The sequence below is a fragment of the Bison bison genome, unplaced genomic scaffold, assembly GCF_000754665.1.
Source record: "Bison bison bison isolate TAMUID 2011002044 unplaced genomic scaffold, Bison_UMD1.0 scf7180017864280, whole genome shotgun sequence".
In the NCBI taxonomy this organism is placed as follows: Eukaryota; Metazoa; Chordata; class Mammalia; order Artiodactyla; family Bovidae; genus Bison; species Bison bison.
In genome coordinates, this window is record NW_011494852.1 from 6,667,169 (window position 1) to 6,686,649 (window position 19,481).

Here is a 19,481-nt window from a genome sequence, read left to right on the forward strand (position 1 = left end):
CAAGGGAGGGGCTGCAGTGGTGGGTCTCCGGCGTGGGGGTGCAGGGCAGGGCGGGCAAGGGTGTGGGCTCACCGTGTGTGCGAACTGCAGCTCCCCGGCCTCGGTCTGGAACATGATGTGTAGACGGCGGCTCTGGAAGTCCGTGCAGTTGGAAGCACTGGTGACCTGGGCGTGGGGGTTGGGGTGGGCTGAGACGATGGGCTGTGGGGAGCAGTGAGGGGGGGTCCTCTTTCCCACCCTGAGGGCCCCGCTGGACAGGGGGCTCACCTCACCAAACCGGCCTCGCCCTGGCATCCAGGCCTCAATGTCGAACTTGCGGTAGGCGGGCAGGCCCAGCTCCTGTGTGGGCATGTCCAGGACTCTGCAGCCCCGGAGAAAGACAGGGCAAAGGGCAGTGGGTGAGAGGTGGGGGGGTGGGGTGCAGTGGGAGGTGATGGAAGGGTAGGAAGCCCCAAAAGAGGGAAATGGAGGTAATAAAGAGATGACGGTGGCAAAGGGGACGAGATGGCCAAGACACCGGGCTGTTTGTTCACCAGGGCTCTTCTTCCTTCTATAGATAGCAACAGCACCCCCAGATTTCTGTAATGGGTCACTCAGAAAAAAGTCCACCCTCCTCAGCCTCTCCTGAAAATGTGTGACTGACAGGGTGAGCGAGGCGGTGGGGCTCGCGCCGTCCCGTCACCCCCTTAGAGGGAAGGGGTGTGCCCTCTTCCCAACCTCCCCTTCCCACTGGAAGGTAAAAAGCCGTCCTGGGGCTTCCCTGGTGGCTCAGTGGTTAAGAATCCACCTGCCAATGCAGGGAACATGGCTTCGGTCTCTGATCCAGGAAGATCTCACATGCTGTGGAGCAGCAGAGCACACGCGCCACAACTACTGAGCCTGCGCTCTGGAGCCCGGGAGCTGCTACCACTGAACCCTCACATTTCAACTATGGAAGCCTGAGCTTCCAGAGCCCATGCTCCACGAGAGAAGTCACTGCAAGGAGAAGCCCGCACACGGCCACTGGACAGCAGCTCCCGCTCGCTGCGACTGGAGAAAAGCCCGCACAGCAGTGAAGAGCCAGCACCGCCAATAACAACAATAAGTAAACAAAACAGTATCTTAAAAAGCCATCTTGGACTAGGCAGATGAGACAGCACGCTAGGGTCGGGGAGTCACAGGAGGGAAGGGAGCTTGTCTTGACACTGGACTTGATAGATAGACATCCTATATACAATCCTAACACGGGCAAAAGGGGGCAGGGGAGAAAAGGCGGTGAGGGTTTTCAAGATGGGGGAGCACCCAGCCAGCCTTTCCCTCCTCCCCAACCCCTCACCCTCTGTCCCCGACCCCAGACCCCACCATCCATCTCAGCCCCTGGCCCCTCCCCGCACCGGAAGTGCAAGCCCAGCTCTGTCAAGATCTCCATCTGAAGGGACAGGAACTCCTCCAGCAGCTCTGAGCTCTGCTCCAGCCCGGGGCCTGTCACCCCAAACATCTCCACCTGGGGCAGGGCGAGGGGCACAGGAGTCAGGAGGCACTAGGCTGTTGGGGTGTCCCCGCCACAGTCCTAGCTATGCCAACCTTGGTGAAGTGGTGTACTCGATACAGCCCCCACGGCTCCTTCCCCGTGTCTGTTTCCGCCCGGTAGCAGGTACTGGAACAAACCATCCTGGCGGGGGGTGGGGTGGGTAAGTGGGGTCAGGGAGAGGACAGGGGATGTCACAGGTGGGGACAAGTTCTACAGGAACAAGGCATCACCTGATTGGCAGGTCCCTGAAGGCCACGGAGTGGTCCATGAAGTAGCCTGGGAGGAGAAGGGGACAGAAGGGGTCAGCCAGGGCCACCATCCATCCATCCACAGGAAACCTTTGTGGGAATTCGAAAAGGTGTCCCTTCTGGCAGACACAACCTCATGTCAGGACACGTGGCTGAACAACCTACACAACTGTACGCATAGGCCCTGGGCGTGCAGCCATCACCCCCGGGATGCTCCTGGCTGCCCCCTTTCCCTCCCGCGCCGAGGACCTGAGGGGCTCTCGCCCTGCTCTGGCCCCCAGGTGCGCTCTCACCTGCAAGTCCTACCTCCGCTGTCCCGGCCAGGTTGAGGTCTTCAAAGCGGGAGGGGTCGATGTTGTAAATTTGGGATGGTTTGGCATTTGGTGTCATCCCACAGCCTTCCTGGGGAGGAGGCCAGAGGACAGGTAACCTCGGGGGGCCCCATTCTGTCATCATAGCCCCTGCTCCTCCCCTGGAAGGAAGGGAAGCACCCTGCATGCATGTGCGTGCTCAGTCACTCAGCCATGCTGACTCCTTTGACCCCATGGACTGCCGCCCGCCAGGCTCCTCTGTCCACGGAATTTTCCAGGCAAGAAGACTGGAGGGAGTTGCCATTTCCTCCTCCAGGGGATTATCCTGACCCAGGGATCAAACCCACAGCTCCTGCATTGGCAGGCAGATTCTTTACCACTGAGCCGCCTGGGAAGCCCCAGATTCACCCTGAGTTCCCTATTATGACGCGACCCCTTCAACCCAACCCCAGGGCAGTTTCTTCAGTGGAGACAGGCTGGTCTTGCTGCCTGGGGCCCCCATAACATGGCCTGACACATGGCTGGGCATGGGGAACGGAGTCCTCACTTACAAACACAACTCCTCGGAGAAGGTCTGGCACCGTCATGGGGGTGAAGCCCTGGGAAGGGGTAGGGAAGGGGTGAGGAGCACAGCCAGGACCCCCACCAGACCCCAAGCTCAGGCCTGAAGAACGGACACTGCAGAGGGGACTAACAGCTCCCCCGTGTCACTCTGAAGCCCATTCCACCGGAGAGGACACTGAGGCAGGCCCGAGCAGTGGGCATGGAGCTGGCCCTGGGGTGCTGGGGCCCTGTCACTGGGGCCTCCCGATGTCCTCACTCAGGTTACCATACAGGGCAGTGGGGGTGTAGTTCTCCGTACAGATGTGACTGTGTCCCCCACCAGTGAACACCCTCTGTGACTCCCAGTGCCCTCAGGACAGTCCGGGTCCCTCACTGTGACCAGCGTCCCATTGGTCGCTGCATGACCAGCCCTCAGCCCTTGCCGACCCCCCCAGTTTCAGCAGACACTGTTCTTTCCCCAACACTCGCTGTCCACTGCAGGCAGGCAGTGAGGGCCAATGGTGACAGGTGCAGGCTCTCGGGCGAGCCCCACACGTGAGCCAGAGGTCCTGGACAGTTCCTCCCTCTCCAGGCCTCAATTTCTCCATCTCTAAAGGGGACAGTAACAGCACGCTCCTCTTAACGCTGCCCTAAGAATGAAGTATGCCAATGATACACATAAGCTCTGAAAACAGTGACTGGAGTAGAGGCACCCCCTCCTCTCCACCTTGAGCCTTTGGAGCTCAGCGTCGATGCCACCCCCTCCAGGCAGCCCTCCCATCCTGGCCCATACCCGGTGGATGAGCTTGTTGAGTGTGAAGTTGACCAGGCCGTGCTGCAGGAGGGCCCCAGCCCCGCGCAGGTAATAGGAGCGGTGGCCAGACACATGGGACAGGCGCCTGGGAGACAGATGGGCAGACAGGTGGGGGCCTGTAGGCCGGGGCTGGTGGGGGAAGAAGGGGGACTCTAGCACCCCGGGGCAGAGGCCCAGCTGCCAGGCGGGAGGCCGGTCATCAAACATTCATGCCGGGCGAGGCCCTGGTGGTTCCACATCCCATGCTGAGCCCAGTGAAGTGGAGCCGGCAGCCAGCTGCTGGGGTGGGGGGTTGCTGAATGGCAGGGTCTGGGAGGGGGGGCTCACTTCTGACGGATGATGTCGAGTTTCTCGGCTATTTCCAGGTGGCCCCGGGGTTGGAAGGAGAAAGCTGTATATGGATGAAAAGCAATGGGGTAAGAGGAGAAGAGACAGGGAACAGGGGATAGAGAGAAAGAGGATTAGAGAGACAGTGGGGGCAGAGGGAGGGAGAGAAAAGGAGAGAGAGGGGAGGAGAAAGAGCCAGACACACACACACACACAGGAACACACACACACGAGACAGTGTGAGAAAGCCCAGGGCTCTACAGGCTCCGGCCACAGTCCCAGACCCCAGGAGCCCCCGCCCTCAGCCTGGGGTCCCCCAGCCTGGGCTATGGCCTACCTGGCTTGTCTCCAACCACATGGAGCACGCGGGCCTGGCTTTCGTCCCCGACAGGCTGTGGGAAACAGTGGGTGTCAGAGGGAAGGTGGCGCCGGACAGGGCCCTGGCCTCCCCTGCCGCCCGGCGAGGTGCTCACCACGTCTGGGTGGGTCTGGTTGGGCAGCCTCAGCGCCCGCAGGTAGAACTGCTCTTCGAGCTGGGCCTCCTTGGGGTAGAGGAGTGTGAGCTGCTTCCGGATCTCCCGGCCACGTGCCCGCAGACTCTGATATTGGGGGTCCTGGGAACGAGACACGTGGGGTCAGCCCAGGAGAGGGTGGGGTCCTGGCTAGGATAACCTCTGTGGTGGACTTTGTTGCTTCTTCTTCAGGCTCAACATCCTGAATTTCCTTTCAGGAACCTCCCCTCACCACCTCGTGGCACGTCCACAAGGACATGCCTCTGGCTTGGCCTACTAGAACATTCCATTGCTTGGCCAAAGTGATTGGCTTAAAGACAGGCACGTGATCCAAGACAAACTCATGACAATCAGCCCCAGGGCTTTGTCTGGAAGTATCAAGAAAATGGTCCTCTTTGCACCAGACCTTGTCTTCCGTGCCCTCAAGGGGAGAAAGCTGAACCAAATATGGAGGAGCCAGGAGCTGGATCCAGCTGTACCTGAAGCCAGGATTTTTATGAATCAACACAGCCTGTTGTTATTTTTCTTACTCTTACTTGAGTTACGTTTTCCATCACATACAATGGAGACTGTATGACTGATAATGGTTATCTGTGCTGCCCACCCCGATCAGGGACAGGATATCAACTCTCTGTAGTACCTGCTGCACTTGACTGTTGTCCTGGTTTACCTGGTAGAAAAGAGATGAGGAGGTGATTAGAGTGATGGAGTTGGGGATGAGGGGGAGGGGAAAGAGGGGTGAAAGGGTAGGGCTAGGGGATCTGAATTCCTTGCTCTGCCAGTGCCTGGCTGGACCCTCCTCCACCCTGTACCTCAGTTTCTCTATTAGTAAAACTGGGAGGAGGCAAGATAACATAACAGCAATCACACCCTGTAGCTCAGTTTAGTGCTGCCTCATGTCTAGCCATGGGCAGAGGACTCTCAGATGATCCTTTTTCTTCATAACCCCCACTATAAGGTTCGTATCAATGTGATTCCCATTTTGTTGATGAGAAAACTGAGACTCGGAATGGTAAAGTCTATGAGCATGCACATGGAGGCCTGACACCAACGGTCTTTGATGCTCGGAAACTTCTGTGTTCCTGAGCACCAGGGAATGCAGCAGAACTGGGTCTGAAAGTTGGGTGCCAACCAGAGTGTGCTCTTGGGCAAATCTCTTCCCCTCTCCAAGCCTTGGTATCCTGGTCTGTGAAATGGGCTGAGGGCAGGAGCTCCCCAGTCAGGCTGTTGCATGGTGTCCCCCAGATGATGAGCTAGGGACTTCCCTGGTGGTCCAGTGGTTAAGAATCAGCCCCAGGGATGCCTGGGCCCTGGACGGTTGTGGTGTGAGACGATGAATGTCCATATCCTTCAAACTCCTGAAACTGGGTTTCCTGTTACCTGTAGCCAGAGGCATCTTGCTGCCAGCCCCACACCTGCTCAGGACCCCGTGCTCACCACCAGGGCCCGCACTGCCTCTGTCACAGCCTCCTTCTCCTCCTCCAGGCTCCGGATCTGTTCCCGCAGCTGCCTCAGCTCCTGCCATGTCGAGATCTGGGATAAAATATACATAGAATTTTGCACATTAACTGTTCTTTAAGTGTACATTTCAGTGGCATTAAATACATTTATATTGTGCTAGCATCACAACTACCCATCTCCGGAACCACTGAACCTTCCCAAACTGAAACTGTACCCATTAGACATTCCTGCACCTGCCAACTACCATTCTATATTCCGTCTCTGTGGATTTGACTGAGACAAATCCAGAAGCCTCACAGAACTGGAATCACACAGTGCTTGCCCTTTTGCGACTGGCTTACTTCACCTAGCATAACGAATTTAAGATAAATCCATTTTGCAGTATGGGCTTCCCAGGTGGCTCAGTGCTAAAGAATCCACCTGCCAATGCAGGAGACACAAGGGTCGGGAAGATCCCCTGGAGGAGGAAATGGCAACCCACTCTAGTGTTCTTGCTGGAAAATCTCATGGACGGAGGAGGCTGGCAGGCTACAGTCCATGGAGTTGCAAAGAGGCAGACACGACTGATCAGCTGGGCACTCACATTGTAGCATGTGTCGGAATTTCCTTCCTTTTTAAGGCTGAATGTTATTCCATTGCAAGTATTTACCACATTTTCTTACAAGATTCTTTTTGATGTGGACCATTTTTAAAGTCTTTATTGTACTGGTCACAGTATTGCTTCTGTTTCACGTTTTGGTTTTTGGCCTCAGTGCTCGTGGGGTCTTAGGTTCCTGGCCAGGGATCGAACCTGCATCCCCTGCTTTGGACCATGAAGTCTTAACCACTGGATTACCAGGCAAGTCCCTACCACATTTTCTCTATCCATTCATTGATTAGTGGACACTTGGGTTACTTCCCCCTTTTGGCCACTGTGAATAATGCTGCTATAAACACGAACATACAGGTAGGTATCTGTTTGAGTCCCTGCTTTTCTTTTTTTTTGGGGGGGGGTATGTACTCAGAAGTGGGATTGCTGGATTACATAGTAATTCTATGTTTAATTTTTTGAGGAACTGCCATATGTTTGTTTCTTTTTAAATTAGCTTCTCTGAGCCTTAGTTTCCCCTCTGTTAAAATTGTGGATATAATGGCACCCACCTCATAGGGCTGCTGTGAAACTTAAAGGAGACTCATCTGCATAAAGCACTTATATAGATTGGATGTATGGGTGGCGGGGGGCGGTCCAAGAGAGGGCTGGGAGGATTTGGGGTCCCCATCACCCCCAGCATTTCAACAGAGTCTAGAAATATGGCAATTCCAGTCCTAGTTCACCAGCATGTAGTGTTATGTATGTGCTGGCCTTATGAGTAGTAGCACAGTATGAATGTGTGTGTCAGTTGCTTAGTCGGGTCCAACTCTTTGCGATGCTATGGACTGTAGCCCACCAGGCTCTTCTGCCCTTCTCCAGGGAATCTTCCCGACCTAGGGATCAAGCCTGGGTCTCCTGCATTACAAGCAGATTCTTTACCGTCTGAACCACCAGGGAAGCCCAGTAGTATGATTATTAATATTCACTGCCTTATTCTCAACATCAGGTACAGAACATACGCACTCCCTAAATATGTTCAAAAACACATTCGTTCATAAAATAACACTACTTAACTGCCTGATCGGAGAAGGCAATGGCACTCCTCTCCAGTAGTCTTGCCTGGAAAATCCCATGGACGGAGGAGCCTGGTAGGCTGCAGTCCATGGGGTCGCTAAGAGTCGGACACGACTGAGAGACTTCACTTTCACTTTCATGCATTGGAGAAGGAAATGGCAACTCACTCGAGTGCTCTTGCCTGGAGAATCCCAGGGACGGGGGAGCCTGGTGGGCTTCCGTCTATGGGGTCACACAGAGTCGGACACGACTGAAGCGACTTACCAGTAGCAGCAGCAACTGCCTGATACTTGTGGGGTAAGTGCATAACTCTTCCTCTCACTCCCCAAAGGCAAGGGTCTCCCCTTACCCACTGATTCATATCTCTGTTCCCCGTTTTCCTTTGTGGCTTTACCATAAGCCTGGCAAGAGGTCTGAGCACAAAGGACGCGGGAAGACAGTAAGTTCCCAGCACGCTTTATGGACTAGGAGCATCATGCCTATATGGACAGTAGGGCCTTAGCACTCCGTGGTATCTGACACGTACCTAGGTGCCAGGCACAACACATTGGCTAAACCGGGAAGGAATTAAAATTCTTGCGATCAGAACGCCCCCTGCGGGACAGTATCTTGTAAGCCCATTTCGTTCGTAAAGCGAACAGCCAATAGGCAAAGCGGACCGGCCCCGCGGTGGTTGGGCCGCGCAAGCGCACTCACGATGCCGGGCAGATCCTTAGACCGCAACTCCCCCTTGCGGAGATCCAGCGCGCGCGCGGCATCTTCCGGGTATGCGCACAGTGATTCCATATCCAGCAGAGGGAGCGCGCTGTAGCCCTCACGCGCGTGTTCGTACAGGAGGTTCCGGTCCTGTCTCTCCGTAGCGAAACTTCTCTTGAAGCTCTGGTTACAGACACAGCCTCCTCGAAGCCGCAGGCCCCGACCAGCTACTAGAGGACCCAAGCGCCGCACCATGGACGCAGCCATCTTGGAAGGCGGACAAGGAGTCACGCACCCCCCTCGTCCCGCCCACTACTCATTTAGACCAATTACAAAGCTGCTGTTCTGCTCGAGACTAGCCAATCAGACCCTGGGAGGGGTGAAGCCCTTCTATGCCTCAAAAAACCACAATTCAATGAGAACAGTTGCCCGAGATTGACACTATCGTTGTCCAATCGTTCTCTGTTCCCCGCAGATCGAGCTAGAGATCGGTTTCGGCGTGTCGGCGGACCGGGCTAGGGTCGGTAAAGTCTACAGAGCTCGAGTTCTCCAAACCTCCGGGGTCTCCCCTCAGGTTCCCGTTTTATTCTGTATGTGAGCAGAGACTGTTGGCTCCCCGAGAGCTTATTCAGTGCAAGCCTAAACTTACGGAGGGACTTTCTGTTAGCAGCGTTAGGGGTTGCGGTTATACGGTAGAGGAAATTGCTTAGATTTGACCGGAAGGCTAAATAGGGAGGGTGGGGGAGAATTGGGGCTTCCATTGTGGCTCAGCTGGTAAAGAATCCGCCTGCAGTGTGGGGCACCTGGGTTCGATCTTTGGGTTTGGAAGATCCCCTGGAGAAGGGAAAGGCTGCCCACTCCAGTATTCTGGCGTGGAGAATTCCATGACCTGTATAGTCCATGGGGTCACAAAGAGTCGGACACGACCGAGTGACTTTCATTTCACTAAATAGGGAGAGTTGGGGAGAATTTGGACCCTACCCCAATGAAGGCCACTTTATCTTATCGCCTTATACAGGGACTCTGCAGGCGGTGGGATGTCTTGGTCCGGCCTTCTCCGTGGCCTTAGCATGTCCCTAAATTATGGTAAGTGGGGGGCTTGGGGTTCCTCTGGGTGGGAATTTGGCTCTTCATCGGACTGAGATGGAGCCATAGGGAGGCTCTGAGCAGGGGAGGAATGTATCTGACCCAGTGTCCACAGGGTACCTCTGGCTGCATGTGGGGAGCAGACAGTAGAAATAGGGAGACCTGGGAGGAGGAGGACAGGAGAGTCCAGTGAGAATCAAGGGTAGACAGGACCAGGGTGGATGCTGTGGAGGAGGAAGGGGATTCCGATCAGTTGTGAAGTCTCAGTTGACAGAATCTGCTCATGGGGATGGAAGTGGGGTGACAGGGGGAGTGACAAGGCCCAGAGACCAGCCTCCCGTCCACCTCATAGGGTGGCTGTGGGGCGGTGTGTGTTAATGTAGATACGAGGCATAGAACAGTACAGGACACAGTGGAAACCTGTAAGTTAATTCTTACGAAATGCTTAAAAAAGAACCCGACACATGGTGATTGCTCCATAAATGTTATTAATATTACTCTCAGCCATGAGTACCCCCAGCCATAAACAAATATAGCCCTGGGAAGTACTTGGAACCGTGCCTCAAACAAAAGAGCGAGTGGCTGATGCTGTTATCTGTTCGCTAGGATAATAATCTCTCTTCCACCCTCCTGGTGTCTCTCCAGGCCTAGCCCTGGCCCCCCGGCCTTGGGGCACGCGTCCCATGGCCACCCTGAACCAGCTACACCGTCGGGGCCCCCCGAAGTTTCCGCCTTCGAAACCAGGCCCGACGGAGGGCCGGCCACAGCTGAAGGGCGTGGTCCTGCGCACCTTTATCCGCAAGCCCAAGAAGCCCAACTCAGCCAACCGCAAGTGTTGCCGTGTGAGGCTCAGCACTGGCCGGGAGGCCGTCTGCTTCATCCCTGGAGAGGGCCACAACCTGCAGGAGCACCACGTGGTCCTCGTACAGGGCGGCCGCACGCAGGACCTGCCGGGTGTCAAGCTCAAGGTCGTGCGCGGCAAGTACGACTGTGGCCACGTGCAGAAGAAGAAGTGACTGTGGGGACCCGGTGGGTGGATCATCACGCAGAACTTTCTTTCCCTTGGTGCACCTGCAGTGCCCTGAGGAAGCAAGTCCAGCTCTAGAAGTAGCTGGTCTGGGTTCAAAGCCCAGCCCAGTGGACCCTTAACCCATAGGGGTCCTGGGCGCCCCTCTCCCAACACCGTTGGCTTCCATGCTGGCTCCAACAACCTCTTCTGCTGGGACAAGACTCTGTACTGCCATCTTCTGGGGAGGGGTTGCAATAAAGACCCCAGCCCCCAAGGTTTGTGACCTGAACCCTCTTGTGTGGTATTCACCCTCTTTGTGGTCTTGGCAACTGGACATCCCCCCGGCCTCAATTTCCTTCACCAGAAAAAAAATAACTCCGCTCACAGTATCCCCTCTGTTGGATTTGGTGACGATTAAACCAGATGCTTTTACGTGTATAATAGCACGTGCAGTGACCGCTGTTCCAAGCTTTGGAATCAGGTGGGCAGCGCTGAGGTCCAGTTCCCCTTCCTTCAGGCCAAGGGCCTGGACATGAAAGCCCTCCTGTCAAGCTTCCTCATCTGAAAAGTGCCAGTAATTGTAACATTGGCAGCAAAAGGGTGTTGCTGGGATTGGTTGGCGTGCATGGCTCTGCTCAGACACACACACCTGTGTTCAAATCCTACCTCCTCTGCCTCTTCCTTGCTCTGTGACTGTGGGTATATTTGTTCCCCACTCTGGCTCCATTTCCATGGCACGGAGAGTGATGCGGACCTCACCCAATCACGTGCTTGGCCAGGTTAGAGTTTTTTTTCTCTCTTTTTTGGCCACACTGCGCTGCATGTGGGATCTTAATTCTTCTACCAAGGATTGAACTCTCTCCCCTTGGACTGGAAGTGCAGCGTCTTGCCCACTGGACCACTGGGGAAGTCCCGTGGTTTTAAGATTTGGGAGCTGAGCATATATCATTGGGCTCTGGAGCCCAACGTCTGGTTCAAGTCTGGCTTCCCCTACTTCCTGGCCAGGTGACCCTGGGCAGGCCTTTTAAACTCTGAACCTGTTTCCTTCTGGACCAAATGGCAGTGACAATGGGGTACCTCCCTGAGAACTGCTGGGAGAACAGCTGAGAACTGGCAGGGGAGCTGTTGGCTGAGTCCTGGTGACCTATCTGTGTTCTCGAAACTCACCCACTTCTTGCATGGCACTTAGCACCCCTGAGGTTCTCACTATTGGAAATAACCCACATGGCCTTTTAGGGTCAGAGCTGGGGGCAGACAAGCACATCAGTTACAGATAAAATCCCCCATCAGCTCACACTCTGCACCAATTTTTTATTAAGCTGGCTTGTCAGCTGCACTCAGCTAGGGAAACTGGGAGACATCAGGGGAGCCTTGCTCCCGGAGTCCTTCTCCAAGTGGGCTCAGGTGTGGAGAAAAGGAGGCTGTCGTCTTGGCAGAAGGAGGGGCTGCCCGACACAGGGCCAGGAGGTGGGGGTAGAGGATACAGTTTGGGGGTCAGTGCAGACTGGGCCTTAGGAATTCTGAAAGAAATGGCACCTGTATGGCTCAGAGGAGAGGAGCTGTTGGGTGTGGTGCTGGAGGAGCTTGCATGGGCCCCACTACTGAGTCCCAGAGATTACTGCAAACGAGAGGATGGGTTCCCTTTGAGGCCCCTGTTGGTCCCCCCGAGGACAACTCTGCTCCCTGCCAGCAATTGCCTTAACCCCAAAATACGCTGACAAGAGTCCTTGTTCAGGATTGTTAGCAGCATTCCTCTATTTTTAACCTGGGTTTGGCCTTTGCTTTTTGACTCAGTGGGTTCGATCCCTGGGTTGGGAAGATCCTCTGGAGAAGGGAATGGCAATCCACTCCAGTATTCTTACCTGGAGAATCCTATGGACGGAGAAGCCTGGTGGGCTACAGTCCATGGGGTCACAAAGACTTGGACACGACTGAGCAACTAACACATCAACTGATGGGATTTCCCTGGTGGCTCTGTCACTAAAGAATCCACCTGCCAGTGCAGGAGATGTGGGTTTGATCCCTGGGTCAGGAAGATGGCCTGGAGAAGGAAATGGCAATCCACTCCAGTATTCTTGCCTGGGAAATCCCATAGACAGAGGAGCCTGGTGGGCTACAGTCCAAGGGGTCACAAGAATTGGACACGACTTGGTGACTAAACCAGCATCAACTGATCAGCACACATGTGAGAAAGAAATTTACAAGTACAGTACAGGTCTCTGAGTTACTCTTTGACACTGCCCTGGGGAAGCAAGTGACCAGCCCGGTTGGATCCCTAGTTTCTTGGTTGAAGCAGCAGCAAGTGGGGTTCACTGGAAGAGTGCCGGGAACAGGCCACACAGGACCTCCCCCGACCCTTCCACAGGCATCCTCTGGCTCCTGGCTGCAAAAGCCGCCCTTGATTGACGTTAGTGTCCGGCAGATGGCAGTCTGTCCTGGAAGGCTGGGTCAGGCTGGTTAGCTAGGACAGGCGGATCCTGACCCTCACACTGGAGTGGGTCACAAGGGTGCCGTAGTGCCCCACCCAGGAACGCGTGTCTCTTCCATACTGCTCAAAAGACACGTAGCGGATACCCTTGCCAAAGTTGGTAAAGACGTGGGAGACCTGCGCAGGGAAGGAGAGGGAGGGAGTGAGGCTCCAGGGGCTCCTCTTCCTCCGCCTCCTTGACATATCGTCTCCATCACCTGACCCTGCTCCAGGCACTGGGGATATCGCAATGAAGAAAGCAGCCCAAAGAGCTCATCCTGGGACTTCCTTCTAGTCCAGTGGTTAAGAATCTGCCTGCCAAGGCAGAGGACATAGGTTCAAGCCCAGGTCCGGGAAGATCCCACATGCCCTGGAGCAACTAAGCCCGTGTGCTGCTGCTGCTGCTGAACCCACAAACCCTAAAGCCTGTGCTCTGCAGCAAAAGAAGCCACCGCTGTGAGAAGTCTATGCACTGTAACTGGAGAGTAACCCCCGCTCGCTGTAACTAGAAAACAGCCTTCATGCAGCAATGAAGACCCATTGCTGCCAAAAATAAATAAATAAATCTTTTCCTGGTGAAGCTGAAAGTCTAGATTCTGACGCTGAAGACAGAGGGGGGAAAAGGGTGGAGGAAATTCTGCAAGTGGGTGGGGTTGTAATATGAGTAAGCAGGGGCTGCGCTGAGATGACATTTGAGCAGAGACCTAGTGGAGGTGGGGATCTGGAGGAAGAGTGCTCCAGACAGAGGAACAGTGCAAAAGCCCTGAGGTGGCAGCGTGCCGCAAGCAGAGTGAGAGAAGTAGGAAAGGGTGTCAAGGAGGCAGTGGGCAGAGCACGTGGGGCATTTGAGATGGGCCCCAGAAGAACTTCGGCTTCTGGCTTTTAATTTTTTGAGGCTATGCCACTGGGCTTGTGGGATCTTAGTTCCCCTACCAGGGATGGAACTTATGCCTCCTGTAGTGGAAGCACAGAGTCTTAACCACAGGGAAGTCCCTTGCTTCTGGCTTTTTTGGTAATTTTTTAAATTGAGCTGAAATTCAAATTCACCTAACATACCATTTAAGACTACAATTCAGTGTTTTTTGTGTGTGTGTTTTTTTTTTTTTTGCACATTTGTAATATTATGCAACCATCAGCACTATCTAAATCTGGAACATTTCATCACCCTAGGAAAAAACCTCAAATCCATTAGCTGTCATTTCCAATTCCTCCCTCCCTCTGTCCTCTGGCAACCACTAATCTATCTGCTTTTTGTTTCTATGTTGTTCAGTCACTAAGTCATGTCTGACTCTTTGCAACCCCATGGATTGCAGCATGTCAGGCTTTCCTGTCCTTAACTATCTCCTGGAGTTCGTTGAACTCATGTCCATTGACTTGGTGATGCCATCCAACCCTCTCATCCTTTGTCGCCCCTTTCTCCTCCTGCCCTCAGTCTTTCCCAGCATCAGTCTTTTCCAGTGAGTTGGCTCTTTGCATGTGTCTCTAGGGCTTTGCTTATTCTGGAAATTTCATATAAATGTTATCATACAATATGTGGCCTCTTTCATTTAGCACAATGTTTTCATGGGTCACCCATGTTGAGGTGTGAATCTGTACTTCACTCCTTTTTATAATTGCATGATAGGATATTGGCTTTTGTTCTGAGATGTAGCCGTGGGACGGTTACAGGCAGGTGAAATCTGTGGTCTGATTTTTTTTTTTTTATTCACTTTTTAATAGCTTTCTAGATGCTGAGTCTGTGTGTTGGGTTGGGATTGGAGGGAGAAGATCAGGAATTGAACCAGAAGACCAAAGGTTACTTTGATAAGTGAGGTATGATGACCATGACAGCTTAGGCTCAGGAGCCACTGTGGCTTTGAATCAAGCCCTGCATGCTTTAGGGTGAGTTTGGGTGTCACTTCCGTCCCTCAGTTTCCCCAACTCTAGAATGGGGAAGGAGCAAGGATTTTGGTTCACCACATGCATTCCAGCAAGGATTTTGGTTCACCACTGTATTCCAAGCAACTACAGCAGTGCCCAGTACACAGTAGGTGCTCAATAAATGTCTATTGAATAACTAGGTCATTGTGCTAATGAAATAAATTAATGGGTAAAACTTTTGGACAGGCCTGTAATAAGGGCTTAATAATTGTTAGCTGTTGTTATTATAGATACAGATGGTGGTGCTGAGAGCTGAGAACCGAATTTGAGCAGGGTGAGAAGTGGATGTGCCCCTGGACAGGTCAAGGGTGGTGTGGAAGGCGGTCTGGACCCACCTGTCGGCAGCCTCTTTCAGTCCACTGAAGGACTGGGTTGGGTGAGGCCGAGAACTTGACCACTTCATTTTCATACACGTCCAGGAGGCGGACCCGAAGCCGGTAGATGCAGCCGCAGTTCTCCCGGGCACCCCACCTGCCAGGTGGTGGTGAGCCTTCACGTCTCCGCTACCCACTTAGGTCTCTGGCCTCCAGGAACTTTGATGATGCCAGGCCTGGGAACCTAGGGGGAGGAGCCTAGGTGCCCCTGAGGGGGAGCCAGAGCCTGGAGGAGGAGCCTGGGTGTTCCTGGGGTGGGGCCAGAGCTTGGGGCAGGAGCCTGGGTGTTCTTGAAGTGGGGCCAGAGTCTGGGGGAGGAGTCTGAGTGTTCTTGGGGTGGAGCCAGAGCTGGGGGAGGAGCCTGGATGTTCCTAGGGTGGAGCCAGAGCCTGGGCTCGCTAAAGGTCTGTCCCTGCCTGGCTCTGCTACTATGAGAGCATAGCTTCCCTTCTTTCAGCCTCACTATGAAGGGGACACAGTAGCAGTGCCAGCCCATGGGAGTGACAGGGTGTGAAATGAGCCCCTTCTGTAGACCTACCACCTCCACCGGGGTGGCGGTGCGGGCAGGTTGCCACTCTTCACTCACCAGTCGGCCACACAGATCTCGATTTGGGCGCTGTCGAGCAGCTCCTGCCACACCCCTTCCATCACCAAGTCCACAAGCTGCCTCTTAAAGCACCATCTAGGAAGAGGGGGATAATGCGGGGTGGAGGGCCAAGAGTTCCATCATTCAAATCACAGCCCAGAAATCACCTCCTCCTGGAAGCCTCCCCTGACTATCCCGTCTGAAGCGGCCCCTTAGGGCTGCTCTACCAGACAAGACGTATAATGGGCTGTGGGCATCCCTGTTGGCCTCTCAGATTCCCCTCCATCATTCACTCCGCTGTGGCACCAGGAGGCTGGACCGTATGCAGGCTTGCCCCTTATATTTGTGGGGACCAGAACATGAATGCAAATAGAGGCACACCATAGTAGACACCTGAGCGAGAGTTCTGAGGTCTCCTCACGATCCAAGAGGCCCCCCGTCTAAGATTGTGTTGCCTGTATGGAAGGGTCTCCCTTCCCCTCTACTTCCTGTTGGGTCAGTCAGTGGGAAGCTTTAGCAGCAGATAGAAGGGAGAAGGCCATGGCACCCCACTCCAGTACTTATGCCTGGAAAATCTCATGGCTGGAGAAGCCTGGTAGGCTGCAGTGCATGGGGTCACTAGAGTCAGACAAGATTGAGCGATTTCACTTTCACTTTTCACTTTCATGCATTGGAGAAGGAAATGGCAACCCACTCCAGTGTTCTTGCCTGGAGAATCCCAGGGACGGGGAAGCCTGGTGGGCCGCCGTCTATGGGGTCGCAAAGAGTTGGACACGACTGAAGCGACTTAGCAGCAGCAGCAGCAGCAGCAGAAGGGAGAAGAGAGTGGAATCAGGGTATTTATCCTCCTGGCTCCCTCCCAATGGATCATAGTGGGACTTTGTGTCTCTCCAAGAAAGGACCCTCTCCACAGTGCCCTCTCCTCCCAGCTTTCTCTGTCATCATGTTTCAATAACTGTTTTCTCCCTTACCCCTGCCAGGCCTAGGGGTAATAATGTCCCTTCCCCCTAGCCTAGGGTCCTGCAGTATCTCTTGTGTTCTGCCTGTACCTTTGTAAATAGTCCTTCTTGAATTTCAATGTGCCATAATAACAGAAATAGTGATTTATCATGAGAACTGATAAACTGACCTGAACAGAGTGCTCAAGGACACACCTAGCTATGTATGGGAACTTCATAAATGATGGAGGTGGCGCTGACATTCCATGGTGAAAGGAAGGATTCTTTAGTACATGGTGTTGGGAAAACTGGCTCAGTATATAGAGGGAAAAACAAAAAACTGGATCCTTACCGAACATCACATTCAAAGGTGGATTAAAGATCTAAATGTAAAAGATAAAACTATGAGGTTACTAGAAAAGAGTAGAAGTGAACACTGTTAGGATCTAAGGGGAGGGAAGGATTTTTTAAACAAAATTTCAAAAACAAATTCTAAAGCAAAAAGATGAATTTGATCATATGAAAATAACAAAGAATACCATGGACACACTTACTTCATATGGTAGAGTGGGAGATTTCTGTAAAGTCCAGGATGGACAAACAATTGACATCTAGAATATATAGGAATTCTTGTATATCAACGAGAATAAGACATCAACCTTAATAAAAATATGAACAGGCAGGGACTTCCCTGGTGGTCCAGTGGCTAAGACTCCATGCTCCCAGTGCAGGGGGCCTGGGTTCCATCCCTGGTCAGGGAACTAGATCCCACATGCTGCAACTGAGAGTTTGTATGCCGCAACTAAGACCTGATGCAGCCAAATAAATAAAGTAAGTGGTAAAAATAGGAACAGGTAACTGACAAAAGAGGGAATTCAAAAGGCTGACAATTATTAGTCGAATGACTGAGTACATGCATGTGGGAAGGAGAGTGTGAACGTGGGTGAGGGTGAGGATGAGGACCGTAGGGTAGGGTTCCCCCTCCCTCGCCCCAGTGATCAAGGGCCACTCACTCGAACGAAGTCACGAAGCAGGTCTGGGAAGGAGCGCCCGGCATCATTATGAGGTTCTTTTCCACGGCCCAGCCATTCCCGCCGTGCTCCACCTCCCAGCCTCTGAAGCCCTCTGTGGGATATAATAGGGTTAAACACGGGGGATTCGCGCTCCAGCTTGCCCAGGAGAGAGCCCACCACTACCTAATGTGCTCGGTCCACCGGCCCCTCCCTCCCAGCAGGCAGTCTTTGTGGACCCACCCCCCGACCGCCTCACTCAGCTCGGTGCATCCACTCAGCTTCTTCTCAGCCTCCCTGGGCCCAGTCCCCTGCCCTGCCTCTCTTAAATCTCTTGAACCACTGGACTTTAATTCTGGCCCCGCCAGCCCGGGGTGCTACCTCTGGGATCCTCCAGCCTTGACCCCACCCATTTACTCAGTTCCCCTTCCCACAGCCTCTCAAAAAGGCCTGATAGTTCTATGCAAGCTCCGCCCCCTGTCAGAGCCCAGTCGGTTTCTCCCCAGCCCTCCCCTGATCCCTCACCCTTTAACTACTGCCCACTGAGTTGAGGGGACTTCCCCAGTGGTCCAGTGGCAAACAGCCTCTTCCAACAACACAAGAGAAGACTCTACACATGGACATCACCAGATGGTCAATACCGAAATCAGATTGATTATATTCTTTGCAGCGGAAGATGAAGAAGCTTTTGACAATCAGTAAAAACAAGACCTGGAGCTGACTGTAACTCAGATCATCAGCTCCTTATTGCAAAATTGAAGAAAGTAGGGAAAACCACTAGACCATGCAGGCACGACCTAAATCAAATCCCTTATGATTATACAGTGGAGGTGATGAATAGATTCAAAGGATTAGATCTGGTAGACAGATAACTATGAACGGAGGTTTGTAATGTACAGGAGGCAGTGACCATAACCATCCCAAAGAAAAAGAAATGCAAGAAGGCAAAGTGGTTGTCTGAGCTGAGAGAAGACGAGAAGCGAAACGCAAAGGAGAAAGGGAAAGATACCCATTTGAATGCAGAGTACCAAAGAACCGCAAGGCTTCAGCAATATGTGAACCGTGAACTTCCAGATGTTCAAGCTGGTTTTAGAAAAGGCAGAGGAACCAGAGATCAAATTGCCAACATCCGCTGGATCATCGAAAAAGCAAGAGAGTTCCAGAAAAACATTTCTGCTTCATTGACTATGGCAAAGCCTTTGACTGTGTGGATCACAATAAACTGTGGAAAATTCTTCAAGAGATGGGAATACCAGACCACCTGACCTGCCTCTTGAGAAACCTATATGCAGGTCAGGAAGCAACAGTTAGAACTGGACATGGAACAACAGACTGGTTCCAAATAGGAAAAAGAGTACGTCAAGGCTGTATATTGTCACCCTGCTTATTTAACTTATACACAGAGTACATCATGAGAAATGCTGGGTTGGAAGAAGCACAAGCTGGAATCAAGATTGCCGGGAGAAATATCAATAACCTCAGATATACAGATGACACCACCCTTATGGCAGAAAGTGAAGAGGAACTAAAAAGCCTCTTGATGAAAGTGAAAGAGGAGAGTGAAAATGTTGGCTTAAAGCTCAACATTCAGAAAACAAAGATCATGGCATCTGGTCCCATCACTTCATGGGAAATAGATGGGGAAATACTGGAAACAGTGTCAGACTTTATTTTTGGGGGCTCCAAAATCACTGCAGATGGTGACTGCAGCCATGAAATTAAAAGACACTTACTCCTTGAAAGGAAAGTTATGACCAACCTAGATAGCACATTCAAAAGCAGAGATATTACTTTGCCAAGAAAGGTTTGTCTAGTCAAGGCTATGGTTTTTCCAATGGTCATGTATGGATGTGAGAGTTGGACTGTGAAGAAAGCTGAGCGCTGAAGAATTGATGCTTTTGAACTGTGGTGTTGGAGAAGTCTCTTGAGAGTCCCTTGGACTGCAAGGAGATCCAACCAGTCCATTCTAAAGGTGATCAGCCCTGGGTGTTCTTTGGAAGGAATGATGCTAAAGCTGAAACTCC

The 19,481-nt window shown here is 52.9% G+C and overlaps 3 protein-coding genes across 5 annotated transcripts in view; 1 reads left to right on the forward strand and 2 right to left on the reverse strand.

Annotated features, from left to right (window-relative positions):
* The window catches only part of SARS2 (seryl-tRNA synthetase 2, mitochondrial), a 9,056-nt gene extending 708 nt beyond the window's left edge, over window positions 1-8,348 (reverse strand). Inside the window, exons 1-14 of the mRNA XM_010849208.1 lie at window positions 8,068-8,348; window positions 5,703-5,798; window positions 4,906-4,935; window positions 4,227-4,367; window positions 4,091-4,145; window positions 3,754-3,817; window positions 3,406-3,511; window positions 2,621-2,668; window positions 2,052-2,160; window positions 1,741-1,786; window positions 1,564-1,651; window positions 1,374-1,483; window positions 268-361; window positions 30-165 (exon numbers count right to left, since the gene is read on the reverse strand). Coding sequence (XP_010847510.1) covers window positions 30-165; window positions 268-361; window positions 1,374-1,483; window positions 1,564-1,651; window positions 1,741-1,786; window positions 2,052-2,160; window positions 2,621-2,668; window positions 3,406-3,511; window positions 3,754-3,817; window positions 4,091-4,145; window positions 4,227-4,367; window positions 4,906-4,935; window positions 5,703-5,798; window positions 8,068-8,334 — 1,390 coding nt within the window. The 5' untranslated portion in view covers window positions 8,335-8,348. The remainder of the gene's footprint in view (window positions 1-29; window positions 166-267; window positions 362-1,373; window positions 1,484-1,563; window positions 1,652-1,740; window positions 1,787-2,051; window positions 2,161-2,620; window positions 2,669-3,405; window positions 3,512-3,753; window positions 3,818-4,090; window positions 4,146-4,226; window positions 4,368-4,905; window positions 4,936-5,702; window positions 5,799-8,067) is intronic.
* MRPS12 (mitochondrial ribosomal protein S12) lies at window positions 8,165-10,603 on the forward strand. 3 transcript variants are annotated; one of them, XM_010849207.1, is made up of 3 exons: window positions 8,165-8,587; window positions 9,086-9,153; window positions 9,799-10,603. In XM_010849207.1, exons 2-3 carry the CDS (start codon window positions 9,105-9,107, stop codon window positions 10,167-10,169), a joined length of 420 nt encoding a protein of 139 aa, XP_010847509.1. In that variant the 5' UTR covers window positions 8,165-8,587; window positions 9,086-9,104; the 3' UTR covers window positions 10,170-10,603. The 3 variants fall into 3 exon arrangements, with proteins under 3 accessions (XP_010847509.1, XP_010847508.1, XP_010847507.1); XM_010849206.1 differs by having other exon boundaries at window positions 8,547-8,641; XM_010849205.1 differs by having other exon boundaries at window positions 8,550-8,657.
* A 1,646-nt stretch (window positions 10,604-12,249) lies between these two features.
* The window catches only part of FBXO17 (F-box protein 17), a 124,371-nt gene continuing 117,139 nt past the window's right edge, over window positions 12,250-19,481 (reverse strand). The window contains exons 15-18 of the mRNA XM_010849318.1: window positions 17,461-17,572; window positions 15,510-15,605; window positions 14,885-15,020; window positions 12,250-12,767 (exon numbers count right to left, since the gene is read on the reverse strand). Of these exons, the coding sequence (XP_010847620.1) occupies window positions 12,624-12,767; window positions 14,885-15,020; window positions 15,510-15,605; window positions 17,461-17,572 (488 nt within the window). The 3' untranslated portion in view covers window positions 12,250-12,623. The remainder of the gene's footprint in view (window positions 12,768-14,884; window positions 15,021-15,509; window positions 15,606-17,460; window positions 17,573-19,481) is intronic.

What these genes read in the sequence shown, in the direction of transcription:
- MRPS12 (XM_010849207.1), top strand. Translation starts at nt 9,105, where the DNA reads ATGTCTTGGTCCGGCCTTCTCCGTGGCCTTAGCATGTCCCTAAATTAT. An exon ending in TAGCATGTCCCTAAATTATG is followed by an intron (nt 9,154 to 9,798) that starts GTAAGTGGGGGG and finishes GTGTCTCTCCAG; the next exon opens with GCCTAGCCCTGGCCCCCCGG.